We start from the raw sequence: 25012 nt of genomic DNA, 5'->3' as shown, positions 1-25012 counted from the left end.
CTACTGAAGTGACCACCTCCCCTTGGGACAGCTGCTGTGGGGCCGCATAAGCAGACAAACAGAAACAAACCTAGAAACTGGAGCCCTTTGTCCTAGGTAACAATCCCCACAGTTCCCCCTGACAGAAGGAATACAATAAAATGACGTTAGAGGGCCCCCCTGGCTTCTCACCCCAGTGGGCTTTATAATCCTGGACTAATGATTAATTTGTCTTAATTTCCATAACGACATATGGAATGATCATCTCTGTCTTGCTTATCTCCTAGAGACTTCTCTAAAAGAATAAAGTATGCATTGGGAAAAGGACTTTGAAGTATTGAAGGCAGTATGAGAATTAAAGTGTTTTTGTGGACACACTGTTTCCCCAGGTTAGAAAAACCCTGGATGCCACCATGCAGACCTTACAGGACATGCTGACGGTGGAGGACTTTGATGTCTCTGATGCCTTCCAACACAGCCGGTCCACAGAGTCAGTGAAGTCAGCCGCCTCGGAGACCTACATGAGCAAGATCAACATTGCCAAAAGAAGAGCCAACCAGCAGGAAACAGAGATGTTTTATTTTACAGTAAGTGGCATCCTGGTCCCAGAATCCAGCTAGTGTCTGCTGACTGCTTGGCTGTGACTTGGGAGCGGCCTGAGTGAGAATCTGCAAAATCGTGTGGATTGATCAGACCTAAGAACCTTTCAAAATGCTTTAACATAAATTTGCCTGGCTTGGTTTTCTGAAATGCAAAAAGTGAATTATCAGTGGGTAGCATTGGCATTGAGCTTGCGTGATGGTTATTGAAAATTTCCCGCTGTAGAAAAAAAATAAACAAAAAGTAAGTTTTATTCATTTGGGTGAGAGGAACTTGGCAAAGGGAACCAGGTACAAGCCCCGAGAAACAGTCCTAAAGTTATGTGCATGTGGTGTTGTGCTGAATTGTCTCAAATTTGGTTTAGGCTTTGGAAATCATATCTTTGGCAATATAAGAAAGTCGCTCATGAGTTGCTAGCCCCTCACATAAAATCCCATTTAGCTACTTTCCATTTGACCAGAGACACAGAGAAACAAGGAGACAGAGGATTGAAGCTTCAGTTCAACATAGATTTATTGGATATTGGATATCAGAGTTGAAGGAACCTGTCTTCCTTCTAATTTGTATCCTGGCCAGAAGGTCTTCCAAATTGATGAGTATTCCCAGGATGAAAAGCTTCCTCCCTCACAAAACAGCCCTTTAGTTTAGGGTTTAGCTGGCTTTGGATATGATAATGTTTTCATTTATCCTTGTTATCTTTAAAAATATGTGCACTGGGATTCCTGGCTATTGACCTCGACACGATTCTGTTCTCTGGAGGGTGATTGCCTATGACAGTGTTTCTGTGGGTGCAGGGAGCTGGGTTTTCTTTCCCCAGGCTAAATGCACTGATTCATTCTTGCCTTAAAAACTCTTACTTTGAGTAGCCTGGGGACTCCTAAACAGGTTCCATTTGTGGATGCCTCTTCTAAGGTGAGACTTACAGAGCTGGGCTGACCAGCACAGAATAGAGCAAAATTTTCACCCCTTCTATACAAGGAACTAACTCTCCTCCTCTTAAAGGCTCTGTAGGTGATGTCCTGGGTGGGTCTCATATCTGTTGCTACTTAGGTATCGTCTTGAGGGATGCATGTCATGGCATAACCAGTTTTGTCTTACACTGGGCTCTTGTCCTGATGGCGATGAGAGAGTGAGGCCTACAGGATGACAGTGGGGAATGAAACTGGGTGTGATTTATTAGAAAGAATAAAGGGCAAGCTCCCACTTGTCGGGAGGGATTCCATAAGGAGGATGCCAAGGAAGTGTTTAAATCTAGAACCATATAGCTATCTCTTTGGCGTGCAAAATAGCAGAGGGTGTGCAGTGCTTGCCAGGTCTCTGGTGATTAGCAGACTTTATTACTTCTTTGTCCTTTGGATTCCAGGTTTCCAAGGCTTTTCCTAGTTTGCACAGGGACTTATCTTTCACAAGAGGCTTGTCTCAGCTTATCCGGGTCTCGGTCTTCAGTTTACTCAGTTTATTCAGACCCTTTATCCCAATCTGCTATTGTCCCTCTCTCTCCTGGTCTCAATGGTTCCATATTTTTGGAGTCCTAATCTAGTTGTTCAGCACTCATGATGTCTCTTCATATCTCCTGACAAGTGCATATTCAGTGACCATGGCCTCTATGCCTAAAGTTTGTCAATCCAAAAAAGGAATGTCTTAGGCCAATGCCTAAGACAGAGTTGTTAGAAGTATGTAACTGGCTGGTGTTGATCCATGCAACTAGCTTGGTGTTAACTTGGGTTCATTTCCTAAATCTATCCAATTCTGACATCCTCCTCCATCTCATGATTGGTCTCAACCTTGTTGAGAACCAATAGTTGACACATACTGCATTTCTGCCCTGGAATGCCATGAGCTCTGCCAAGGGCAAGAGATGAAGGGTCAAGAGATGAGGTCAAGAGATGAGGGATCCTGTGGGACAGGTATCTGTATGTTAAGTCTCCTCCTCTGGTGATGAGGCCTTTGGGCCTCTGCTCCACACTTGGAGAAACACCATGAGGCTGTTCTGCCCAAGGTTACACAAGTGACCACAGCTCTGGGCTCCTGTTTCCTTGTGGATAGAACAAACATGATGATGCTTTCCTCTTTTGTCGTCCAAGATGGTGGAGAGTCTCTACCATTCAAGTGTGAAAACAGCTGAGTGGTCTTGGAATATGAAGGGGAGTGATTCTTAATGACCAAGAGGTCAGGTCCTTATAGCTAAGAAGGAGCATGGGAAAGGAGACAGGAAAGGACACTACAATTTCCACCTTCCAGTCACTCCAGAACCCCCCAGAGGGCCAGCACCAGGCCCTGTGGTTTTACTTGTGTGTATGGGAGCCCCTGCCTGAGAGCCACTTCCCTGCCACTGCCCTCAGTGCGGGGATAGCACTGTCAGAGACCCTCCACTCAGGCCCAGCGTGTCAGGGCCTTCTGCACCTCTCTTCTCTGCCCGGTTGGAGTGTGCTGGGTGGGACAGGAGAGCTGATTGCTTTGTGAAAAACTGGCTGGCAGGTTCACAGTGGGCCCAACTGCTTTCTTGACTCCCTCCTGTGACCGATTCCTGCCTCCTCTGGTTTAGTTGTCTCCTTGGCAGTTCTGTCTTTGTAGATTCCCAGCCCATGATTCCTGCTACATTTCTGGGGCCTGGATTCAGCTGAACCCTCAGCTTGCAGCAGCCTGTTGGAGGTGAAGGGCCAGAGGGAGTAGGGACACTGATGCCTGTGTGGAAGCTTGGCCGGGCTCAGCATGGGCAGGCAGCTGCATCTCTGTCCTGGATGGTCTCTGATCCTCAGTGCTGAGTGGGGCAGGGACTGCAACCTGGAAGGTCCTGGCCCCTGTTGATGCTCCTTGGTGCCTCGGCCAAAGCACTTTCCCATGCCTGATTCCTGGCCTCATCCATACTGAAAGGAAAATCGGGTCACCCAATGTGGGTTTTGTTAATGTGCCAGGGTCTCAAGGTCCTTCAGAGTGGGGTCACATGAGAGAAAGGCTTGTTCCCTGGCTCTTCTCTGACAGATGCAAAACAGCTCTGCAGCCCCAGCAGCAGGCCCCCAGTATGCTCTCAGCTGTATTGTCTTGGCCCAGAAACACAGTGGAGCCTTGATGACCAAAGACACCCTTTTCTCTGTGCAGTCTGCAGCCCTTACCTGATAAGAACAGCCATCACAGCTCCATTCTGAGGGCTTCCTTTGTGTTCCCAGATGCCACCTGGCAGGCTCAGAGCCCCTGGACTGAGCAGCTGCTCACCAGATTGAGGAGCAGATGCCTTGGAGCCTCTCTGTTCCCTTTGCTGAGGGTGACCTGATCTCCTGTGGCCTTTCTGTCCCAGAGGTCAGTTCCAGAGGCAGAGCACCTGTTGCTTGGCCCCACCACATGTGAATTCCTGTGCCTTGTGTCTTACAGAAATTTAAAGAGTATGTAAACGGCAGTAACCTCATTACCAAGCTCCAGGCCAAGCATGACCTGCTCAAGCAGACTCTGGGCGAAGGTGAGTTGAAGGGTGGAGGCCCCAAGAGTTGCTGGCTCTCCCTCACTCCTGCTCTTGTCATGGCCCTAGGGCTGCTGCACTGTTTAAGCTCAAGACACTGAATGCTTTGCCCAGTGAGGCTGGTCCTGGACCCACTTCCAGGCTGAGCCGACCGGGAAGATGGCTGGGTACAGGTGTGGAGAGGGTACTAACTGGTTGTATTATAGACAACTGAGTTAGGTAGAAATATTACAGTCAGTCAGACAGGGCCATGCCCTCGAGAGAGTCAGGACAAAGGTGAAACATATCACAACCGTGGCTGGAGGCACATCTGTTGGAGGCCAGGCCTCAAGATAAAGACAAGATGACCAGGCCTGCATGCTTCCTCCAAAGACAAACCCTGAGCCTAATGAAGTCTAGATAGACATCAGCCACTCTGGTGGGTGACCAAGACCTCCGGACCCACCATTTCCTAGAAAAAGTCTTTGTTCTTTCCATGCACCCCTGTTACGTGACTTGTTTCCCCAATGGACCACTATTACCTGAGCGACTATACTTGTAACCTTATTGTTAATCATTCCTGTAACCCACGTTGTACCCAACATGGGTTTTGCGCTATAAAATTTTCCTATAAAGTGGGGTCTCCAGCTACCCATTCCGGCCTCCTCCTGCATCCCAGGAGCTATCCTCTCAATAAATATTTTCCTCCTCTTAACCTCTGTTGTTCCTAGAATTCATTCTTTGATTTTTAGAGAACTTGGCGTATCAGACATCTAACAGGTTGGGAGAATATTTTCTCCTGTATCAGCGGCAGAAACCTGAGAGAGCCACAGGCTTTGCTTAGGCCATGGGGAGGGTGCACAGCCGAGTGGTGGAGGGGCCCCATGATGTAGAGCTGCCTACTTGTGATACTGAAGTCACATTCCCTGGATTTTGAAAACTAGATGTTCTTACCAAAGACAAGATCCAGGATGTGTCCTGGGACTGGCAGGAGAAAGTGCTTCTCTCAGGTTCCTCTGCTAGTGCTATCAGGTGAAACCTTTTATTATTATTGTATTTGGCCAAATTACCTTAATGTAATAATAACAATGACAGTTTAGGTTGGCATAATTCCAGTCCATTTAACCCTCCAAGTTGATTTAGCCTTCAAGCACATCTTGCTTTGAGATGTGCTTTAGAAGTTGAAGCTGATTAGCAACAAAAGATCCAGGAGAATATAGCCTTGGAAGTACAGGAACAAGTAGGAAAGAGCCACCTGGGGTCTCTATAGTCCTGTCTACAAGCCGGCATGGAAAAGCCTTCCTTGGATAACTGCAGTGGGTCTTGGTAGATTGGTCAATTCTAGAGAAAATTTTAAAATGAACTTTTAATTTTAGACTACATTTAGAGAAAAGATAGTACTGAGTTCCTGTATACTACATACTTGGTTTTTCCTGTGTTAACAACTTAACATTAGTATGGTATACTTGTCACAATTTATGAGTATCATTATATTATTATGAACTAAAGCTATGAATGATTGAAAAAAACTGGAGCTGAATAAATTGGAATAAATCTCCATTTACTTTTGAATATTACTACATGATAAAAGCACACTATGGAATCTTAGGACACTGTGTGAAAGGAGGGAATTTGCAACCAGGAGAATTTGACTTAGATCGATCAAATTCTTGACCATTGGGTGAAAGGAGCATGGAAAAATTTAGCAGGCCAAAGAGGGCTCAGAGTCTTATTGAATTCACTTTTCTGAGGGTCCTGTCATAAATCACCCGTAACTGAGCATTTTGACTCTTCCATTTCATAAAAAGCTTTTCTAAGAGTAGGGTCAAAGTACAGTTATAACTGCATCGATAGCCCTTTTATGTCATCTGAGAGCTATTTTGTATGGGGATAAGTGAATTAAAAAATTTAAAAGCAGGAAACAAATATGGGGCCAAAGGAATATTTGGCTAAAAAGACACAGGCTTTTTCTTTAATGAAATGAAAGAACATGCCTAGTGCCTTGGTTTCTCTAAAATACTCATTTGACAGAATGGCTCAAAGAAACTACAAATTAGAGGAAGCACAAGGTCTTCTGGGTCACCTTTACTTGCAATGAATTTTTAAACATGATGGACCCCAAATGTACAAGTAAAAAATCTGCTAGGTGCCCAGAAAATTGGCATCCCTTGTTACAAATGATGCTACCAGCATGTCTTGGGAGCAAGAGCACACATCCTTATCTGCCCGTGACCAGATAATTCTGTTCGTTATACCTCTGGGTTTTATATCTATGACCTCTTCATGCTCTGGGGTGGGGTATTCTGTAAGCTTCAGGGTTTACTCCCAGGATTCCGGTGGTTTTTCAATTTGCTAAAGCCCCTTGAAAGTGAATCATGCATTGTCTATAAAAAGGATGGAACATAACCTTCTCAGGCCCAAGTTTAATAGCCCATTATAGAACAAAACAGCCAGGAGGACTAGACAATCTGACCTTCTAGAACATGACTGCAGTACCAACTATAAATTACATTTTTAAAATCCCAGGAGGTCTCAGAAAATTAAAGGTAAGGCGATTTCTGATTTCTGATGTCTGTTGGAAGTTGAGACACCATATTCTGAAATATATTGGTAATGGGTTCTTGAGAGTTAGAATGTGAGTGTAAAGCTGAAGACTAATATGATAGATTCTTTGCCAGAAGAAAGGATGCCTTGAGTGTGTCCTGACATGCCACAAGTCTGAAGCCCCATCGCCTTCTTCCTTCCTTGTCCCTGTCTGCATTTCCATATAGTTTGAGTAGGAGAAGGAAAATGTGTCAGTTAATGTCTTCATTCTAAGTACCACATCCCTACCTAGGGACCTGTCTTCTAAGGTGTGGTGTCTCTAAAGCTCAGAAGAAAGGGATGCTGTCAAAAGCCACATGCCACCTGCAGGGAGTCACTGAGCTTGAGGCACACCCCCTGGGGGTGTCTGTTCTTCCCTCACCCTTCCCAGACAATGCTCTGATTGGAAGTCAAACTGGACTGGAATCCAAACCATGTGATTTAGCAGGGCCTCAAGAAAGTCACTCCACCTGTTCAAGTCTCTGCTTCTGTTACTAGAGGGATGACACACTGTGCAGAAAAGTCCTGTGCCACATATCACACTAGTGCCTGATCTACTTATTGTCTATTATAATCGTTTGGTGTAGAACCTCTTGAAGGAAAACGGACTCATTCATACATTCACTCATTCAGCAAATTTATTGAGCACTTACTTTGTGCTGAATACCTTCCAAGACTATGGTATTATAGCAGTTTCAGGAGCAGATGGGCTTCCTTCTCTCATAAAATATAGTGTTCTTTAGTGGTGATAGATTCACATTAGACAAATAATATGAAAGAAATATTAATGATAAGTTGCATGTAGAAAGAAGTTAGAAAAAGGTGACATAAGGGGGAAAGCATTTGCTTTAGGCAGAAGAAGCTGTTCTCTGCACCCAGCTTTCTAGCTGAGATCCAAAAGGCAAGGAGGGGCCAGCCATGCACGGATCCCAGGCAAGAGCACTGCAGGTGGAAGATGCAAAGGCCAACTGGAGGACAATGTGGAAGGCATCTGTGTCTGGAGCCTCGTGCTCAGAGAAGTCCAAATAGATGGAGTAGTTCAGGGGCCTACTCCCATCTCCAAGGCTTAGAAAACAGAGAGTCTTGGGTTTTATCCTGTGAATGACCAGAGGTCACCAGAGGGTCCTAAGCAAGGGGACAGCATGATAGGAGTCACCGTTTACAGACATTTTGACTGATGAGTGCAGGATAGATTGTAGTGGAATGGAAAAACCAGTTAAAAGGGACATGGTCCAGGCTGAAGATGATGGAGTCCTGGACTGAGAAGGTCGTGTTGAGATGCAGGAAAATGAGTAAATTTGTTAAGAATGAAGGAGAATTTCCAAGGATAATTCCCTTGAACAACTTGGTTGGTGGGGATGCAGGTATTGAGATGCTGAGGCTGTAGGGAGGAGTAGGTCTGGGGCCATCTGAGGTGGATACCAAGGAGCCATTGGTGGTGAGAGGACAGGAAAAACATGGTCCATCCATGCAGCCCAGCTATTCCAGACACGCTCTGTGAGTGAACCTCAGAAGCACCATGCTCAGAGAAGGAGCCAGATGCAGAAGACCCCACATAGGGTGATTCTCTTCACATGAAACATCTAGACCTGTGGCTTTTGTGCCACAGCTATCACTGAAAGTTCTAAAAGGTCTGCCATCACTTGTCTAAACAACTGCAGAGACAGTGAGTGAGCAGTTTCCAGGCCAGGAGGTTAGAATGTGGAGTCAGGTAAGTGAGTACCAGGGATCTTTTTGCTGTTTTATATTTGAGAAAAGATGAATGTATTCTGAATTTTTTTAAAAAGCCAATTAAACATCAACATGTACTTTTTGTTTTTTCTCACCAGGGGAAAGAGCAGAATGTGGCACCACCAGGTGAGAGCTGGAGAATCTTTTTTGTTTTACCCCGGCTGCCTGGGGTGGGAGCAGGATGGGATGGGGTGGGTGCAGCCTGCAGGAGCTGGGGGCCAGGACAGTGGGTGGCGCAGGAGGGAAAGCACAGTCCCTGGCCCAGTTCTTGCTGACCTGCACTGGCCTGGCAAGGCCACAACCCTCCAGGTGGGAGTGGGCATCATCAGAACTGGGGGGAGGGGGCAGCGGGGCCTTTTTCCTCTGAGCTGCCCAAGGGGTGGGACAGTAATCCCTCTAGGGAGGCTGGGATGGCCAGGAGAGGCCAGAGGCTGTCGGGTGGCTGCTGACCCCTTTGTCAGTGTGCAGCAGGCGCAGAACCTGCCCGGGGCCCTGGGCCCAGGCTTTGGGGTTGGCTGGCATTGCCGCAGCTGGGCTTATGCATGTGCACACCGCAGCCACGTGCCCAGGCACCATATTGTCCACACAGGCTTGGACCTCATGGGGCGCTTGATGGGCTGACAGGGAGAGTAACCCATGGGCAACCTCTGCTTTCTCTCCAGCTTGTTCAACATTATCCTTTGTGCTTTTCTCTGAGCAGACCAGAGCCAGTGCACACTTTCCCACTCAGCAGCTGAGCTGGCTTGCCTCACCTTCAGAGTTTTGCTCTGTGAGCAGCTCTGTCATACCCAGGTTGCTCCTTAGAGCTATCTATTCCTGAGCCCCCAGCAAGAGCTACTGCACTATCCATCGGGAATTCAGCTTGGGTCACTTTGCCAACCACATGTGATGCTGAGAGCTACTCTGCCTCGCTTTATGAGCCCAGGGACCAGATATCATTCTTTCCTTCCCCACAAATTCTTCCCAGTGGCCCAGAATCCTGGAAAGCTGTTCTACTTGGCAAGAGCCTCGATGAGCCCTGAACTCTCTTACCTCCTCAGGAAGGCAGCAGGCGGGGCGGAGGCTTGGAGAGCTCTGGACCCAGGGACTCAGGGCCTTTCAGAAGCTCAGCCTGCACAGCTGTTGCTCTGGCCCCAGGCAATGTGGGAGCAGGAGGATGAGTCAGACCAGGCCAGGACCTTCCCACATAGAGGGCAGCAGATGTGCAGGGTCACTTTCGAAGAACCTCTCAGAAACAAGCGTATTAATATTCTGACAGGAGGATGTTGTTAAAGCCCCCAAACAACACAAGCCATATTTTGCACCAGAGCCTGCAAATAATGAAACAGATGGGGAATGAACTGAGTCATCTCTTGCTTCCTCCTAATTCCTAGGACTCACGCAGGAGACTGCTTGTTCCAGCAGACTACAGAAGGGGAGCTGTGTGATCAAACCATTGGCCAGGCCTCAGGCTCCTCCTTTAGTGGGAAGTTGAGGGGATGTTTTGTTTTGTTTTTAAAGAAAGCCCCCTGAGATTCTGTCTTCCATACCCTCTTTGACTGAGGGTCTGGGAAATTCAAACTAAGATTAGCAGACTTCCGCTTAGATATCCTACCCTAAACCACAGAGCTAGCTAGTGCCCTGTGGCCCTTGGCCAAGGTAAAAGGCGACTTTGTTAGTAAACTGAAAGCTTTTCCTCAGGTTCATAATCATTAACTTGTGGAACTCGAAGGCAGCTTGAGAGTGATTTTAGAATTAATCTTAAAGGGTGAAATAGCTCTCAGTATCTTCATAAACCCCTGTACATGGCCAATACCACTGGGATGGTCATTTGAAAAGGTTCCCTCAGACAAGTTGCTGTTGATCTTGTACAGTATAGGTGGACTAGTTTTTGCACATGAACTACAATATATTTTCTCACTTAAGAAACTTATCTTAGAATAGCCCAAATTCATAGTAACCCCATAATTTAGTCTGGCCAGGTATGAACTAATACACTTTAAAAGTGCATAATGAATGGCAAAGCACGATGTAAATGTAAGGTTTTAATTATTATGATTCAGAGAAAGTCTGGCTACCCTAACCCCGATTGGCACACACACCCCCATGGTCTGGATTAGAGGCGAAACACTTGACATTGTGTCTGACCAGATGCAACTTGGTGTGCACCCACATGAAGGCTCCAAGAGGCCTACCACCATCAGACCTCAGTGTTGCCCCATTTTGGATATCGACACCCATGTCTATTGGCTTGTCTAGGGAATTTTTTTTTATTTATGGGAAATTCTTAATCACATCCTTTTTGACACAGAATGACTTTGAGGCCCATTCCTATGTTGCCAACATATATTAATTTTCATCTTGGTTGAAAGGCAGAAAAGGGACATTGGTCTCTGGTTTCTCTTTCTTCCTCTCTGTGGCTCTCTGTTCCTGTTTTCCCTGCCTCTCTCTCTTTCTCTCTTTTTCTTTCCTTTTTGCTCTGCAACTGAGCAGCAGACGAGATGGAAGGCTTAGGCTGCCCCACTTCCCTTGGCTGAGCTGTCCCCCTGCTCCCCACTTCCTGCCCCACCCAGCACTTCAGTAAGTTGATACAGATTTGATGTCATGCGAAGTTGGGATAGCTACGTTTCCTTGTCAGAAACTTCACACAAAGAAAGAAATCCTGGTGGGATCCAACCAGCCCTTTGCTTTCTGGATTGGGCAGGAAAAAGGGGGAAACATATCCTATTTTCCTTTTTATTCCACTTTGTAAATTTATATTTAAAAGCCTCAGGACTTCTTTTAAGAAAACCGTCTGGCTGGACACTCTAGAGTTTTTGACACTGGGTGTCCTGTGTCCCTACCATGTCTGCACTCTTGCCGGCTGTGAGTTTAGTAGATAATTTTATGCTATTGCTGGTTGTTCTGAATCATTTTTTTTCAATTTCACACTCACACTGGAGCCTGGCATAGGTTGAGCTGCATTCCACTCTAACCTCAGTCACATTTTATTTGTGTGACCTCGAGCGAATGGGTGAGTTTCCTCATCTCACATGAGTTCATTTTCCTTATGCATAATAGGTTTAATAATTCCTCCCCCCCTCCCTCCGTGATTGTGAGGAGGTCCTGCAATGTGAGATCAGGAAGCCATCTGAGAACCCAAAACACTATGAAAACAGAGCGAGAGTTTTGGTATCCTTGAGTTATTCCTGATCCCCAAATTTAAAAGGCCTTGGGTCCTATTTTTGGCACACTCTTTTACATTTGGAAATTAAAAACAGGTCCATTGTAAGAAATCTCATTCCTCCCTATATACACATATCCTTAAACAATAAGTTATTTATGAAAAAGAAATGACATGGACTTAGCTAACCAAATTGACATAGATCCAAGATGGCCTTGGAAATAATCTTGCCTGTTGCTTCTTTTCAGAATTTTGGTCTGTCTGTGCTGTTGTTTTGGTTCCAGTATTTGGGTGGCATGCTCTTTGGACTCTGCTGTCTCTGCCTATGCATGTGCTGGAGCCAGCAGCATTTGCTCAGTACTCAGACACCGAGGAGCTACATGCAGTTCCCTGGACGGCTGGGCTGCTGAAGGAGACAGGTGCACACCTGCAGGAGAGGTGGCACAAACCCTATTGATTCGGGCTGGTTTGCTCTCCATAAGACATTGTGCCCATTCACAGGAATTAATAGTGACTTGGGGGAATAAGCCTCTGCTTGTCATGTGTGGCTGAACAGGCCTGTGCCTGGCTGAATTCCCATTTATTTCTTCCCAAACTTTGAACCAATCCATTAGAAAATGAATTGCCCCTCTCAGGTAGGGGCCTCCTCCTAATCTCAAAAAGCCCTTTGTCCAGGAAATGTGGCAGCACTGATTCAAGTGAATCTAGGTGTTGAGATGAGCAATTAGGCCAACACAGGCATATGCAAGGTGAGCAGTCCTGGAAGCAGGTCTAGTGTTTGTGGCTGTTTTATTGTTCCTGGAAAACTGTGCTGTATTTTCCCCTCCCTGTGACAAGAACAGAGCACAGGGAGTGGAGATCCTAAAGTAAAGCAAGACACTTTCAACCGGAGCCCATGGCAAGGATTAATGGGAGTAGATGAGTTCTTGGCTGGAAGTGACAAGGTGCCCTAAGGCTCCATGACTGTGACCTGGTAGGGAAAACCCTGGACTCAGAGCTAGAAAGGCCTGGGTTTAGGCCTGGCTCTTTCTATGCCTCAGTTTCTAGCTCTGTAAAATGTAACAATATGCTGGCATGATATTACGTGTGGTAATGGATTTTAAAGTGCTTTAACTAAAAGCGCATTTGACTAAAGAACAGAATATCATCATCATCATCCTGAGTTACCTGATTACTCCAAAGAAGCTGCAGCCTGCCTCCTGGCATCAGTTTCTTCATCTCTGAAATAAGACTAGTAATTGCCTAGTTCCCAGACCAATGAAGTAAAGATTAGTCAAGTGCATTTGAAATATAAAGAGGAATATATTAGGAAGATGAGTGGCCAGCTACACTGGGAGTTGAGACTTGGTAATGAATTTAAGTCGAACATAGTGAAAATCAACCCTCCTGGTCACTTTTGAAAGTGTCTTGCTTTCTTGGGCAACTAAGTCTATCTCTCTCCCTTGCTCCTGCTCCATCTGGTCAGCTTTGTAGGATGACAGCATTGGATTGGAGTCTCATGATTTCTTAGACATGTACTGTCTCCCCCCACCCTACAATTTAGAATGCATTTGTGTTACATGAGAGTTGCTCCTGCTTGGCACTGTGGGTAAATTCAAATCTCCTGAAACATCCAAAGGCCTTCAGATGGAACATTGGGAAACAATGTGTGGAGGCCAGGGGCTTCGATTTGCATTTTCTGTTTTCTTCCAGGTGTGGGTTTTAAGAGCATCTCTCCCAGTTGTATGTTTATGTTGGTTGCTTTCTTGATTTTTTTGTTCCGTTTTCCCCTAGGCCCCCCTGTCTTCCCCCTAAACCACAGAAAATGAGGAGACCTAGGCCTCTTTCAGTGTATAGCCATAAACTCTTTAACGGCAGTATGGAAGCGTTCATTAAGGTACTTGCTGGGGAGCCATGGAGTCCGTGAATGTGCCCAATGTAATGGCAGCCTCTCTCCCTTCCCCTCCCCTCCAGCTGACAGCCATGCCCCAGCCAGAGTGGATGCTCCATTCCCTCTGCCAGCCCAGTGAAGCTCGCTCCTCACTGTAGCTTGCTCTTAGCTTCAGTGAGAATTTTCAATCAGAGCAGCTTTGATCATTGGCCCCTAAGTGAAGCTCATGTTTCTTAGGCCCAGGGGGAGGGTTCTGGTCACAAAGTCTGAGTGGAGTGGAGACACCAGCACAGTGGTCCCAGCCAGCCATGCCTCGCTGTTTCCAGACCTGCAGTCCTAGTGTCTGGGGGAGTCAGAAGCTCCTCATGCTCTCACTTCACACCCGTCTCTCTCGAGAGGATACTGAGCTGAAAGCCACCCGAGGAAATCCCTGCAGGGAACATGTGGTTTCTATGTGAGTGAATTACTACTTTGCTTAGTTACATACATTTCAGCATAGAGAACACATTCAATTTATATGACAGAAACATCCTGCTTGGTTTTGCTTCTTGTTAGGTGGTTTAGGAGATGGGAGAAGAGCTGAGGAAGTTCCCATAGAATTACGGGTTAGCCATTTACCCCTTAGACTTAAGATTAAAGTATTTCAGTCAGGTGAGTTTCTCTTTTCATTGTCTCTGATGTGAAGGGTATAAGGCCAGGGTATGCTAGATAGATCGGCTCAAGATAAAGCAAGATGGCGATGCAGTTGCAAGAGCAACAGGTAGGGGACTGCAGGAAGAGGAGACTCATTCTTAACATTGCTCAGAGGGTTTGTGAGAGTCCTTGCCAGTTATCTGTGTGCCCACCACCAGCCAATGAAGACACCAAGAAAAAGAAGACTGGTCCCAGTTAGAAGACAAGTCCTGACACTGTTGATGCTTTGGAGTCATAGAGGCTGCCCCGGCACCAGCTCTCTATCTTCTGTCCTCAGATGCAGTGTAACATAGGACTTGCAGGACAGGGAAGGACTGGATATGGGTCAGCCTCAGGCATGAGAAGGGGCAGGTAGGACCATCCTGGGTCCAGGACTGTCTGCCTGTGACAGGCTGAGTTCTGGGGAAGAGAGAGCAGTGGAAACAGAAGGCAGAAGAGCAAAGCTCAAGTTGGAAATGCCCAGGAGCTGGGAACAGCGAGGCTGCTTTAGAATACTGGTAGTGGTTTACAATAGGTAGTGCCTTAAAGGAGCCCCATGGAGGGGCGCGGGATAAAGAGGAGCCAGAGAGAGTGGTTTATCATTCTGCAGCTGTGGCACGGCAGGCTCTCTCTTTCTTTTCACTCACCTGTAGCCCTGAAGGAGCCAGTGTGCTTAGCAGAGAGATGCTAGCTGCTAACTCTGGCCCTCAAGAAGCCTAGGGCAGAGCCCAGGAGGTCTCTAACAGAGAAGCAGGTAGTGTAGGCAGGCAAGTTTTGTACCAGGCAGATTGTCCCCATAGAGGCAAGTTCTCCAAGAGTTCAGGTTGCACCGCATCTGAGGATAGAGGATAGAGAGCTGGTGCAGGGGCAGCCTCTGTGACTCCAAAACCATCAGCAATGTCAGGACTTGTCTTCTAACTGATACAAGTCTTCTTTTCCATGGTGTGTGTCTTCACTGGCTGGTGGTGGGCAAGCAGATAACTGGCAAGGACTCTTTCAAACCTTCTGAGCCATGTTAAGAATGAGTTGCTCTGGCAGCTCCATCACCATCTTACTTTATCTCGAGCTGGGGCCAGGACTCCTTGGGAGGGACTGAGAAGGAGAACACACCAAGAAGTGCAGGGCAGAAGGAAGCCTTGCAAGGAAGAATGAAGGGGGCAAAGGCTCAGAGACAGAGGTGCTGTCCCAACTCATTCCCGTATTTGGAAGTGGTGATCAGTCAGGACCTGGAAGGAACTAACTCTAACTTGAAATATTTGAAAATCAAGTGTTTTGTGGAATTAAGCATTCTCTCAATAGAAAGTCCTGCATACACAGTGTGATTATAAAGTAAGCTATCTTTTCCTCACTCATCAACTATCAGAGTGTCTTCAGGCACAGGAGCTCAGCTGTGCTGAGGGAGCTGCCTCGAGAAGCCTCTTGATTCTGAATCCATCACCATGGTGGCAGCTACTCTTTGGCCAGTCTCCCCCAGAGCCTCTTGCATGGCCTTTGTCATCAGTGCCAACCAGTGTCAACTTTGTGTGCGAACGGGCACCCCGGTCTTTGGAATAAAACGCTCTATCCAAAGCTTGGCCTTGTGGCACCATTGAAGGCACAAGAGGACAAGAGGAACCAACTACAGGGGCACTGGGTGACAGGCTCTGAAAAGAACCCCAGAAAAGGGGCAGCCCAGGGCACCTGAGCAGCAGCGGTGAGGCTGGAGTCCGGGCACAGCCTCAGGAGAGGACAGACCAGAGAGGGACTGTGACGAGGCTGGGACAGAGACAGTGACTTGCTAAACCGTGTCACATTCTTCATAGCTACTCTGTGCTGCCAGAGAAGTGTAACAGCCATGTGCTGTGTCTCCAGGTGCACAAGGTGGCAGGCAGCACAGATTCACTCCGAGGGATCCTCAATGCTCAGGGAATGGGAAGGCAGCATGATATATTCACGCCCTCAACTGTGGAGAGCAGAGCTTAATATTCCACTCTGATTCACATGCTGTCTGAGAGAACACTGAACCTGGAATTCCTAGCTTTGAAAAACCACACCTGTGAAGTTTTTCCGTGAAATGATGATCCTGGAACTCCATAATCATGCTGGTTCAGCAGGACCAGGAAGCATTCTAAAATTAATAACAATGGATGCATGTTACTGGAGTTAGATTTATAAATTTCTCAGACTCTGGAGTCATCCTGAATCAGCCACTTGCAAAATCCTTGATATTTTTCTCCTGTCAGACAGGAGAAAATGGAGAATAAAAATGGAGACCCCATTTTTATTCTAAGGGTCAATTTTGAAGTTCAGGAGGCTACCTCTGGGGCAGAAAACATTCCCCATCTTGCTCTATAAAATGAGAATTGGAATTACCTACTCCATGAGTTGGCTCTGAGAAGAAGATGGGCACATGTGCCATGTGTCTAGAGCCATGGGCAGTGCACAGTGGGTACTGTGTGAGTCCTGCCTTGTGCCGTGTTCAGGAACCCTGGGATTCTTGCTCCTTAAGCCTACATGGCAGGCTCTCTGCTGGGTTCTAGGTCTCAGTGGGATTAGCGCATATGTTGGTGAGCAGGGCATCCCGGGGTGGGACTCAGAGAAGTGGACAGTGGCTCCAACCAAAAGGCACACATGCTCCTGCTTCTCTACTCTGCCTCAGAAGGCCTGGATGAGACACAGCTCCCTGCCCAGAAAGTGGTTTACTGCCTGCACAATAAAGGGCAGACAGACCCTCTGCACATGGCCACTTTGGTGGCTTTCCATGAAGGCAGAGGCTCCGGTTCCACCCCGAGGCCATGAAGGTGCTCTGAGCCCCCTACCCCTAGGCCCTTCCCAGCTTCTGTGTCTCCAGTGAGGCTCCTGGCCTGGTGAGGGACAGGGATAGGAAGGCAAGCAAGGCCAAGTGGAGCCCCAGGAAGAGCTGCCTGGGTGTTGGTGGGGAGAACACTGGGAACTATGTGGGATTTGGAGTTGGGCGCAATCCTGGCCCTGTCCAGAGGGCACCTGAGAACCATGGGTATATAGAATGAACTTGTCCCCGAACATGGGGCTTCCTGGGCAGAATGCCAGGGACAGTGTTACGAGTAACTCAGAATGTCTCCCTTCTTCCATGGGTACCTGGGCTTACTTAGGAGCCCTCCTGGATGGAGGGTCACCACTCTTGTGTTTTGGAGCAGCTAGAGGTGGAGATAGGGCCATTGCAGTGCACACAGCCACTCACTTTGACAAGATCTGCCAGGGCCCCCGTTGCTGGATGGTGCAGCCCTGAGGTCCTGTGAGGCCAAGCTCAGGGTAGCCCTCCCTGTGGGCAGGCCCCTCGCCAGGCTCCCCAGACCTTTGCTGGCTGCCATTGCATCTCGGCATTCACGGACTCTGATGGATCTGCTTACTCTAACTGATCTTATTCCTGCATAATCTCTTTTTTTTTCCTGCTCTGCTGCCTGTTTATTTTTTGTTATCAGAGGAAGAAGAAATGCTCGAACCAGGAACCAGGTATTTACTAGAAAGGCCCATAAGCCCCATGCAGCTGGATGGAGCCTGTCTTTAGATCTGACTCTCAGAGCAGGCAACTTTGCCTGTTGCCCATGGGCCCATCTCCTCTCCTCTTGCCAGCCTCAGTTAGGCAAGGACAGAATTTCCAGGTGGGGTGTGGATGAGCCAAGGGCATCCCCAAATCTTTGCTGGCTTGCAGAAGTATATTACAAATGTCTCATTGTTTTCTCACCTTCAAAAGAAGCTAGTAATTTAATTCAGCTCTTTTAAGAAAGTTTAGCCAGACATAATGGTGCATGCCTAAAATCCCAGCTACTTGGGAGACTGAGGAAGGAGAATTGTGAGTTCAAGGCCAGGCTAGGCAATTTAGTGAGATTCTGTCTCAAAATTTAAAAAAAAAATTATAAAAAGAAAAAGAAGCTAGGCATTGTGGTCCATGCCTGTAATCCCAGCACTCTGAGAGGCTGAAGCAGGAGGATTGCAAATTCAAATTCCACCCAAGCAATTTAATTATTTAGCAAGATATTGGCTCAAAATTAAAAAATAAAAAAATTGCTGGGGATATAGTTCAATGTGAAGGTCCAGAGTTCAATCCCTAGTACTGAAAACGGGTGCAGGTGGGATGGGGAGGTTGCTCAGCGGTGGAGTACTTGCCTAGCATGCTCAATACCCTGGATTCAGTCCATAGTACAAAAACAAAGTTTAACACAGACTTCATTTTATGTTATTTAAGTGACTAAAATAATAGAGAGGGCAACCAGTCCTGGAATACAAAAGGAAATTGCCCTCAGCCACAGGTGTTTACTGGCCAGAAAAGTATTATCTGGATAGCTAGGCTGTAACAGCATAGGCAGAAGTAGTCTTCCCCTTTGCAAGGTCAAAGGGCCATAAGGGCCCACCCTGCTTCTCTGGTGTGTTCCTCTTAACCCTGGCTTCAGGTGCCATTGGAATGGGATGAGGCCCCAATCTTGCCTTTGCATCTCCATGCACTGAGGAAGAGCGCTGAGCTGGGGCAAAGTGGCATGGGAGGCAGAGCAGTCTTCAAGGTCAGACTGCAGCCTTCCACAGCACTGGGTCCCCTCCCTAGCCTGACATACCCATCAGCCTCCCGCTCCCAGGGTCCTCGCCAGCTGGCTAGGAAGACAGAGCATTTCTTTAAAATGATCACAGCTATGCCTTCTTCTGCATTTAGCTAAAGACCCTGTACTGTACCTATTTATATAGTCTTTAAGATTACCAATTCCTTGCTTGTTTTCCTACTAATATGATGGTACTAGCATTCTGGCTTGACACGATAATCTGTATTTGCAATGTCTTTTTCCTGTGGTGGTTGCCAAGCCCAATAAAACTCACATTTTTTTTTCCTTCTTAAGGATTCAGGACAAGCTATTCCACTTGTAGTTGAGAGCTGCATCCGATACATCAATTTATACGGTAAGCTCAATATGGGGTCCCTGTCTTCAGCTCTGCCAAGCAGGTGCAGGGCAGTTTTGTAGGAAATGAGAGTCCCATTCATTGTGGAAGGTTTCCTGTCACTGCTGTGCTTCCGAGGGTAGGGAGGGTGCTCCAGGGAACAGCTGTTGTTCTGGGTGCTGTCTTTACAGCCTATGTGTCGGGTGGAGGGGATGGAAGGCAGTGGTGAGAAACCCAGGACCTAGGTCAAGGGAAGGCATGGGAAGGACTATGTCTGTCCCTTCCTCACCCCATCTGTCCCCAAAAGCAGTCAATCACTTAACAATAGTAGGTTGGAAGCTCCTTGAAGGAAAAAGTGTCTGGGATTTGTTAACCATGGTATCACCAAAAGATAATTAATACTTATCCACTTATTCATTCCTCCAAAAATGTATTTGTTGAGTGTATGACAGGCACTATTTTGGACAATGGGAATTCAGGTGTGAATAACACAAGTACAACACCTGTTCTGAGTGGTTGAAATTCCGTTAAAAGGCAAGGAAATAGACAAAGAGAAAAATAACCAAGTCATCCCTCAGAATGCATGGGGTTTGGTGCCAGGACCCTTGAAAATCCCTAAACCCACAAATGTTCAAGTCCCTTATGACCTCCACACACCCCCTATAGACCCTAAGTTATATCTAGCTGATTTAAAATACTCGATACCACAACAATGGCATGTGAGCAGTTGTTAGCCTGCACTATCTGGGGAAGGATGAGAAAGAGTCTGAACGCATTCAGTACACAGCCAATTTCCTTTCCTGAGTGTATTCAGTGTGCCATTGGCTGAATCCACAGATGCAGAAGGCTGACTGAGTAATTACAGGTGTTGGTAATAGAGTGACACTCACTGAAAGGAGATAGACAATGGCTCTGAGAGGGCAGGGTGGGAAGAGACCTCCGGGAGTGATATGAGTAGAGGCAGACAGGTGCAGTCCAAGAGAGAACAGAGAATGGTGAGCAGGGAGGAAGGCCTGGAGGGGGAGGCAGGGCAGCATGGCTGAGCAGGAGGACATTCCATATGGTTTGACTAAAGAAATGAATAGCGTTCATTAGCTGCGGTTTTAACTGAGTGCTGACTTTCAGGAGCAAGTACTTCCTAACGTAACAGAAACTGAGGGACAGGCTTCCAGGATCCCCATTAGATCCCTTTTCCATGAGGCAGCCCTTTGTCTCCTCCAGCTATGCTCGTTACTATGGGCTCAGTATCGGGGCCCCCTCTGTTATGGCTCTGTAGAAACATTTTTAAAAGTGAGATTGTTTTCCTTTCATAATTTAATCCTCCCCAAAGTCCTTGATTCTCATGCCTGACTGCACTCAAGTCTGGCTTTTTTCAAAAAGAAGACAGTGCCTACATGGTGGGAAGGAATAGTGTTGATATACAAGGTGTGATCACAAAATACCATAAATGTTTAAATTTTTAAAACAATTTATTATAGTAAGAGACTGTGCCATTAATTCCTCTCCACATACTCCTCTTTGCTTTGGACACACTTAATCTCATCTTTCTTGCCACTTTCTGAAGCAACTTTGGAAGTCCCCTTTCATGTCTTTAGTTGCCCTGTTGTGGTCACCTGTGTCTTGAATGAATTCAAAATCTTTACCTTTGGTGGTCATTTTGACTGTGGGGAAGAATCAGAAGTCACATGGTGCCAGATCTGGTGGAAGGTGGATCTGGAACTATCTTGTTTTCATTTGACAGAAATTTCCATAAACATTTGATCAGTGAGGGGTGTTCTAAGAATAACGTGAATATCTAAATAAAAAATTTATTACAGTAAAAGACACATTGTCATTGATCCTTCTCAAAATGGCAAAATGCTCCCCTCACTTTGAACATAATTATCTCATCATTCTTACCAATCTGTCCCTTACTGTAATAAGTTTTTAAATTTTAATTTAAGCATTTATTTTATTTTTCGATTGCCCCTTGTAAATACCTTGCAGCTTTCCCCTTCAAGCTCAAGCAGGGGATCCCAGACCTGACCTGTAAATTAAGATGTGCCGAGTATTTTGCTCAGCTGGTATGCACTGTGAAGACCATTTTTGGGCTCCTGCCAGGAGCCCTTCATTGGGAACAACTCAATTATAAAGGATGGAGGGAGAAAGAGACAGGCCAGGGTAAGCCACTGATACTCCCAGTGGTCTGATGAGTTAAGGTCTCATGTCATTTATGGTGTTCTTTGTTTCTTCCTTAGGACTTCAGCAGCAGGGGATCTTCAGAGTCCCAGGATCTCAGGTCGAAGTCAATGACATCAAAAATTCCTTTGAGAGAGGTGAGTGCACAGTGACTGTCTCAAGTTTGTGACCAGGGAAGCAAGAGTGGGTGTTAGTGCATGTTTTGGGGGCCAGTGGTGTGTAAGAGCCCTCAGCTTGCCTGAGTTTGCAAGAGCTGGTTGTGCATATCTCTTCCCTACTTGGAATTCTGGGATTTTACCCTGGTAGCTTGAAATCAGCCAAGGCTGGAGTGTTTATGTTGCAGAAACGGGAAAATACCAAGATCTTTGTGTTCCCTTCTATGTCAGTCACTTTCCTCATTGCTGGGACAGAATACCCAACACTGACAACTTAAAGATCCAAGAATGAGTTTCCAGCTCTTCTCTTCCTCTTTGCCAGACCTACACAAGTGTCCAGGGCTGTTTGGGAGGGGAGAAGAAGCCCACTGTGTACCTCTGGAGGCTTTAGACCACTCGCTGCTCCCTTCCCTCCCCATTGGACACTCCCATAGGTGAACAGGCTCAGCATCCTCTGGCTGAATTGAAGAGTGCTCTTCCCCTGAGATTCCATTTTTCATTTCTAGTTGGCAATACTTTAAAAGACTGACAACATGCCCTAGGTGGCTGTGCCAAACAGCATTTCATGATGAGGCTGTTAGTAGCCGGATAACATGGTGCATCCCAGGGCAGCAGGGTGTGGCTGTCTCTGTCTGATAAAACCATACATGGAATCAGGTGTGGTGGCATATGGTTGTAATCCCAGCACTCAGGAGGCTGAGACAGGAGGATCACCATGAGTTTGAGGGCATAATGCGTTCAAGGCCAGCCTGAGCTCCATGGCAAGACCCTGTCTCAAAAAATAAAATAAAGTCCCTGTAGTTTCTTTAAACATGTATGCATGCATGCATTCACACACATACTTTACCCAGCAACCCAGAGATTCCATTGCTAGGACCCAACCACAGATCCGTGTGTGTTGCCACAGAGCAGGACGCACTATGGCAGTGCTTACAAGGGTGGAGCCATCAGAGATGGGCTGAGTGAATTATAGGCTGTCCATGAAATAGATTTTGCAGCCATTAAAAAGGAGGCAGATCTCTGTGAACTAATATATTCATGGTTCATTTATTCACGTTAGTTCATTTTCTTGTTAAATGAAGAGGCAAGTTTATGTACAAGTATATTATATTTTATATAAGAAATATGAGAAATAACAAAAACCCTATGTAGGTTCCTTGGTATCTGTGAAGGATGGGTTTGAGGACCCAATACCACCACAAGATACCCAAATCTCTGGGTGCTTAAGTCCCTTATAAAAAATGGTGTAGTATTTACATAGAATCTGTACACTCCTCCCATATACTTCATTTTTGAAGATAAAATAAAAAAAATTTATATTATAATTCTAAACTGATCTAACATAATGTTCATCATAATAGCATAATAATAATTGTTCATAAAAATAGCAATAATGTTTCAATTATGTGTGCATATGGGTACTTTTTACACATCTGTACCTGTGTATGTGTTCTCATATATAAGTGAAATGAAAGATAGCAGTGATAAAAGAGATGGGAGAGAGGAGTTCTCATTGTTTTATTATAAATTACACTATCCATTAAGTAGTATAGTGATAGTATGAGTGTAGATGAGTTCTAAATGCATGTTGTCAAACTCTAAGGTAACCACAAAAGATGAAATATAACTGATATGCTAAGGAAAGAGACATATCAAAATATGAAATGCTCAACTCAAAACCACAGTAGGAAGGGAAAGAAGACAAAAACAGGAACAAAGAACAACAACAATAAGTAGAAAAGAGTAACAAATATTGTAGCTTAATGCGACTATGTGAGTAATCACCTTGAGTGTCAGTAGTACAAATGCAGGAATTAAAAGATAGCAATGGTCAGAGTGGGTGTAAAAAGAAGACTCAACTCTGTTGTCTACAATAAACCCACTTTGAAAATAAGGACACCTATTGTTTAAAGGTCCCAATTGCTTATAACAATGCAATGGCAATGCTGTGTAAATAGTTCTTATACTCTGTTTAGGGAGTTATGACAAGAAAAAAGTCTATAATGGTCAATACAAAGGCAACTTTTTCTTTGGAATATTTTCCATCTGCTGTTGGTCTATCAACAGATGCTGAACTTGGAGAAGGAAACACAGGGAACAAACCCAAAACTAATGAGAGTGGCTGCATGTGAGGTGTGGAGGGAGAAGAATGAGAGTATGCTTCCTCTCAGAGCAACTTTCTGTCTGGTTTTGCCTTTCAGACTATGCAAATGCTTTATATTTCCAAAACTCTAAGCTTAAAGGAGGATCTCTAAAGAAAATTCAATCCCTATAATTGAGTACAAATAGAAATAAGGTAACTGTATCAAATTGATAAGCACAGAGAGTAACTTTTGAACATGGACTGAGAGTCTACATTTTTAACAACTTTATTGAGTTCCATACTGTAGGTTCCCCCATTTTAAGCTATACATTTCAATGGTTTCTAGTAGATTTACAGGTTGTGCAGTCATCATTGTAATACAATGTCATATTTTTCTTTTTTTACCACCCCTGAAAGAAGCTTGGACCCATATGCAGCCATTTCCTGTATTGCCCCACACCTTGGCCCCCAAGCCTATATGCACTGCTGATCTACTTTCTGTTTTTGGTGTGGTGCTTCTTGGTGTTCTTTGTGGAACTGGGCATTGGACCCAGGGCCTTCACACTGAGCTACATCACAAACCCATTTTTTATTTTTTATTTTGCGACAGGGTCTCACTAAGTGACTAAGTGGCCCAGGTTTATCTCAAACTTGTGATCCTGAACCCTCAGCCTCCCAGAGTGCTGGGATTACAGGAACCTTACCCACCCAACGTACTTTCCATCTTCTAACCACACCTCTTTAGCAGGATACAGTCTAATTAATGAAAACTAAATGAAAACAAAACTAAAAGCTCCTGAAAAAAATCTAAAATTTTACATAATAATTTATTGTTAGTGGTAATATTTTTATTAAAACTCTGAAACTCTTTATGCATATTCTAGGGTAAGTCAGATAAATAAGTTGTTACTGTTATTCAGAACAAAAATTTTCAGTATAAGAAAAAAGATACACAGTTGCTGCTGGATTTATGATGGGGTTACATGCTGATAAACCCATCATAAGTTGAAGACATTGTAAATTAAAAACATGTGTAGTAGAAGTAGCTGCTCACCTTATGGCAGCCAGGAAGCAAAGAAAGAGACAGGAAGAGGCTGGGATTCAGTGTCCCTATCAAGGACACCGTCCCAGGGACCTAACTTCCTCCCTCTAGTCTCTTAATAGTTTCATCACCTTCCAATAGCTGAGAACCAAGTCTGAAACATGAGCCTGGGGCCGAGACATAGCTCAGGTGGCAGCTGCCTGCTGGAAGATCAAGTAGAGTGCTAAGTCTGGGGAACATTTCAGATCCAAACTGTAGCAAAAATGGTGCCTTGAGGAAACTCTTCGGTGCAGAAAATGAGGTTCTCTGGAGGTCCCATTAAAAGGACACAAAAGAGGACTCTGCCTGGCCAAATTTGGGACAATTTAAGTCTTCCAAGAAATAGTGATAGTAATGGGATGTTACACATGGAATTAAAATGGCAGAAGTGAGTCAGTAAAGATGTTAACAAATAAGGGGAGGGTCTCATTGAACACGCCGGCAGCTTTGGAGGCTTTTGTGTGATTTCTTGGCCAGTAGAACTGGGCCTATACTCAACCAACCATGTCGAAAGGACCTGCAGTTGGCATTGATCTTGGCACCACCTACTCCTGTGTGGGTGTCTTCCAGCATGGGAAGGTGGAGATAATCACCAATGATCAGGGAAACTGAACCACCCCA

General features: G+C 45.7%; 1 protein-coding gene across 3 annotated transcripts in view; it reads left to right on the top strand.

Annotated features, from left to right (window-relative positions):
* Srgap3 (SLIT-ROBO Rho GTPase activating protein 3) overlaps positions 1 to 25012 on the top strand; it is a 226136-nt gene that overhangs the window by 178161 nt on the left and 22963 nt on the right. Inside the window, exons 9-15 of one of the 3 annotated variants that reach the window (XM_004835261.4) lie at positions 369 to 566; positions 3949 to 4033; positions 8425 to 8452; positions 10799 to 10885; positions 17451 to 17481; positions 18855 to 18915; positions 21132 to 21209. In XM_004835261.4, the coding sequence (XP_004835318.1) occupies positions 369 to 566; positions 3949 to 4033; positions 8425 to 8452; positions 10799 to 10885; positions 17451 to 17481; positions 18855 to 18915; positions 21132 to 21209 (568 nt within the window). Of the gene's footprint in view, positions 1 to 368; positions 567 to 3948; positions 4034 to 8424; positions 8453 to 10798; positions 10886 to 13241; positions 13345 to 17450; positions 17482 to 18854; positions 18916 to 21131; positions 21210 to 25012 lie in introns of all 3 variants that reach the window. The other 2 variants (XM_004835263.4, XM_004835262.4) reach the window with 2 other exon arrangements.

The sequence above is a fragment of the Heterocephalus glaber genome, unplaced genomic scaffold (assembly GCF_053883595.1).
Source record: "Heterocephalus glaber isolate CG9 unplaced genomic scaffold, H.glaber_assembly_v1.0 deba00000122, whole genome shotgun sequence".
NCBI classification, from domain to species: Eukaryota; Metazoa; Chordata; class Mammalia; order Rodentia; family Bathyergidae; genus Heterocephalus; species Heterocephalus glaber.
Note: the sequence above shows the minus strand (reverse complement) of the source record. Positions and strands in the feature narration are given on the sequence as shown.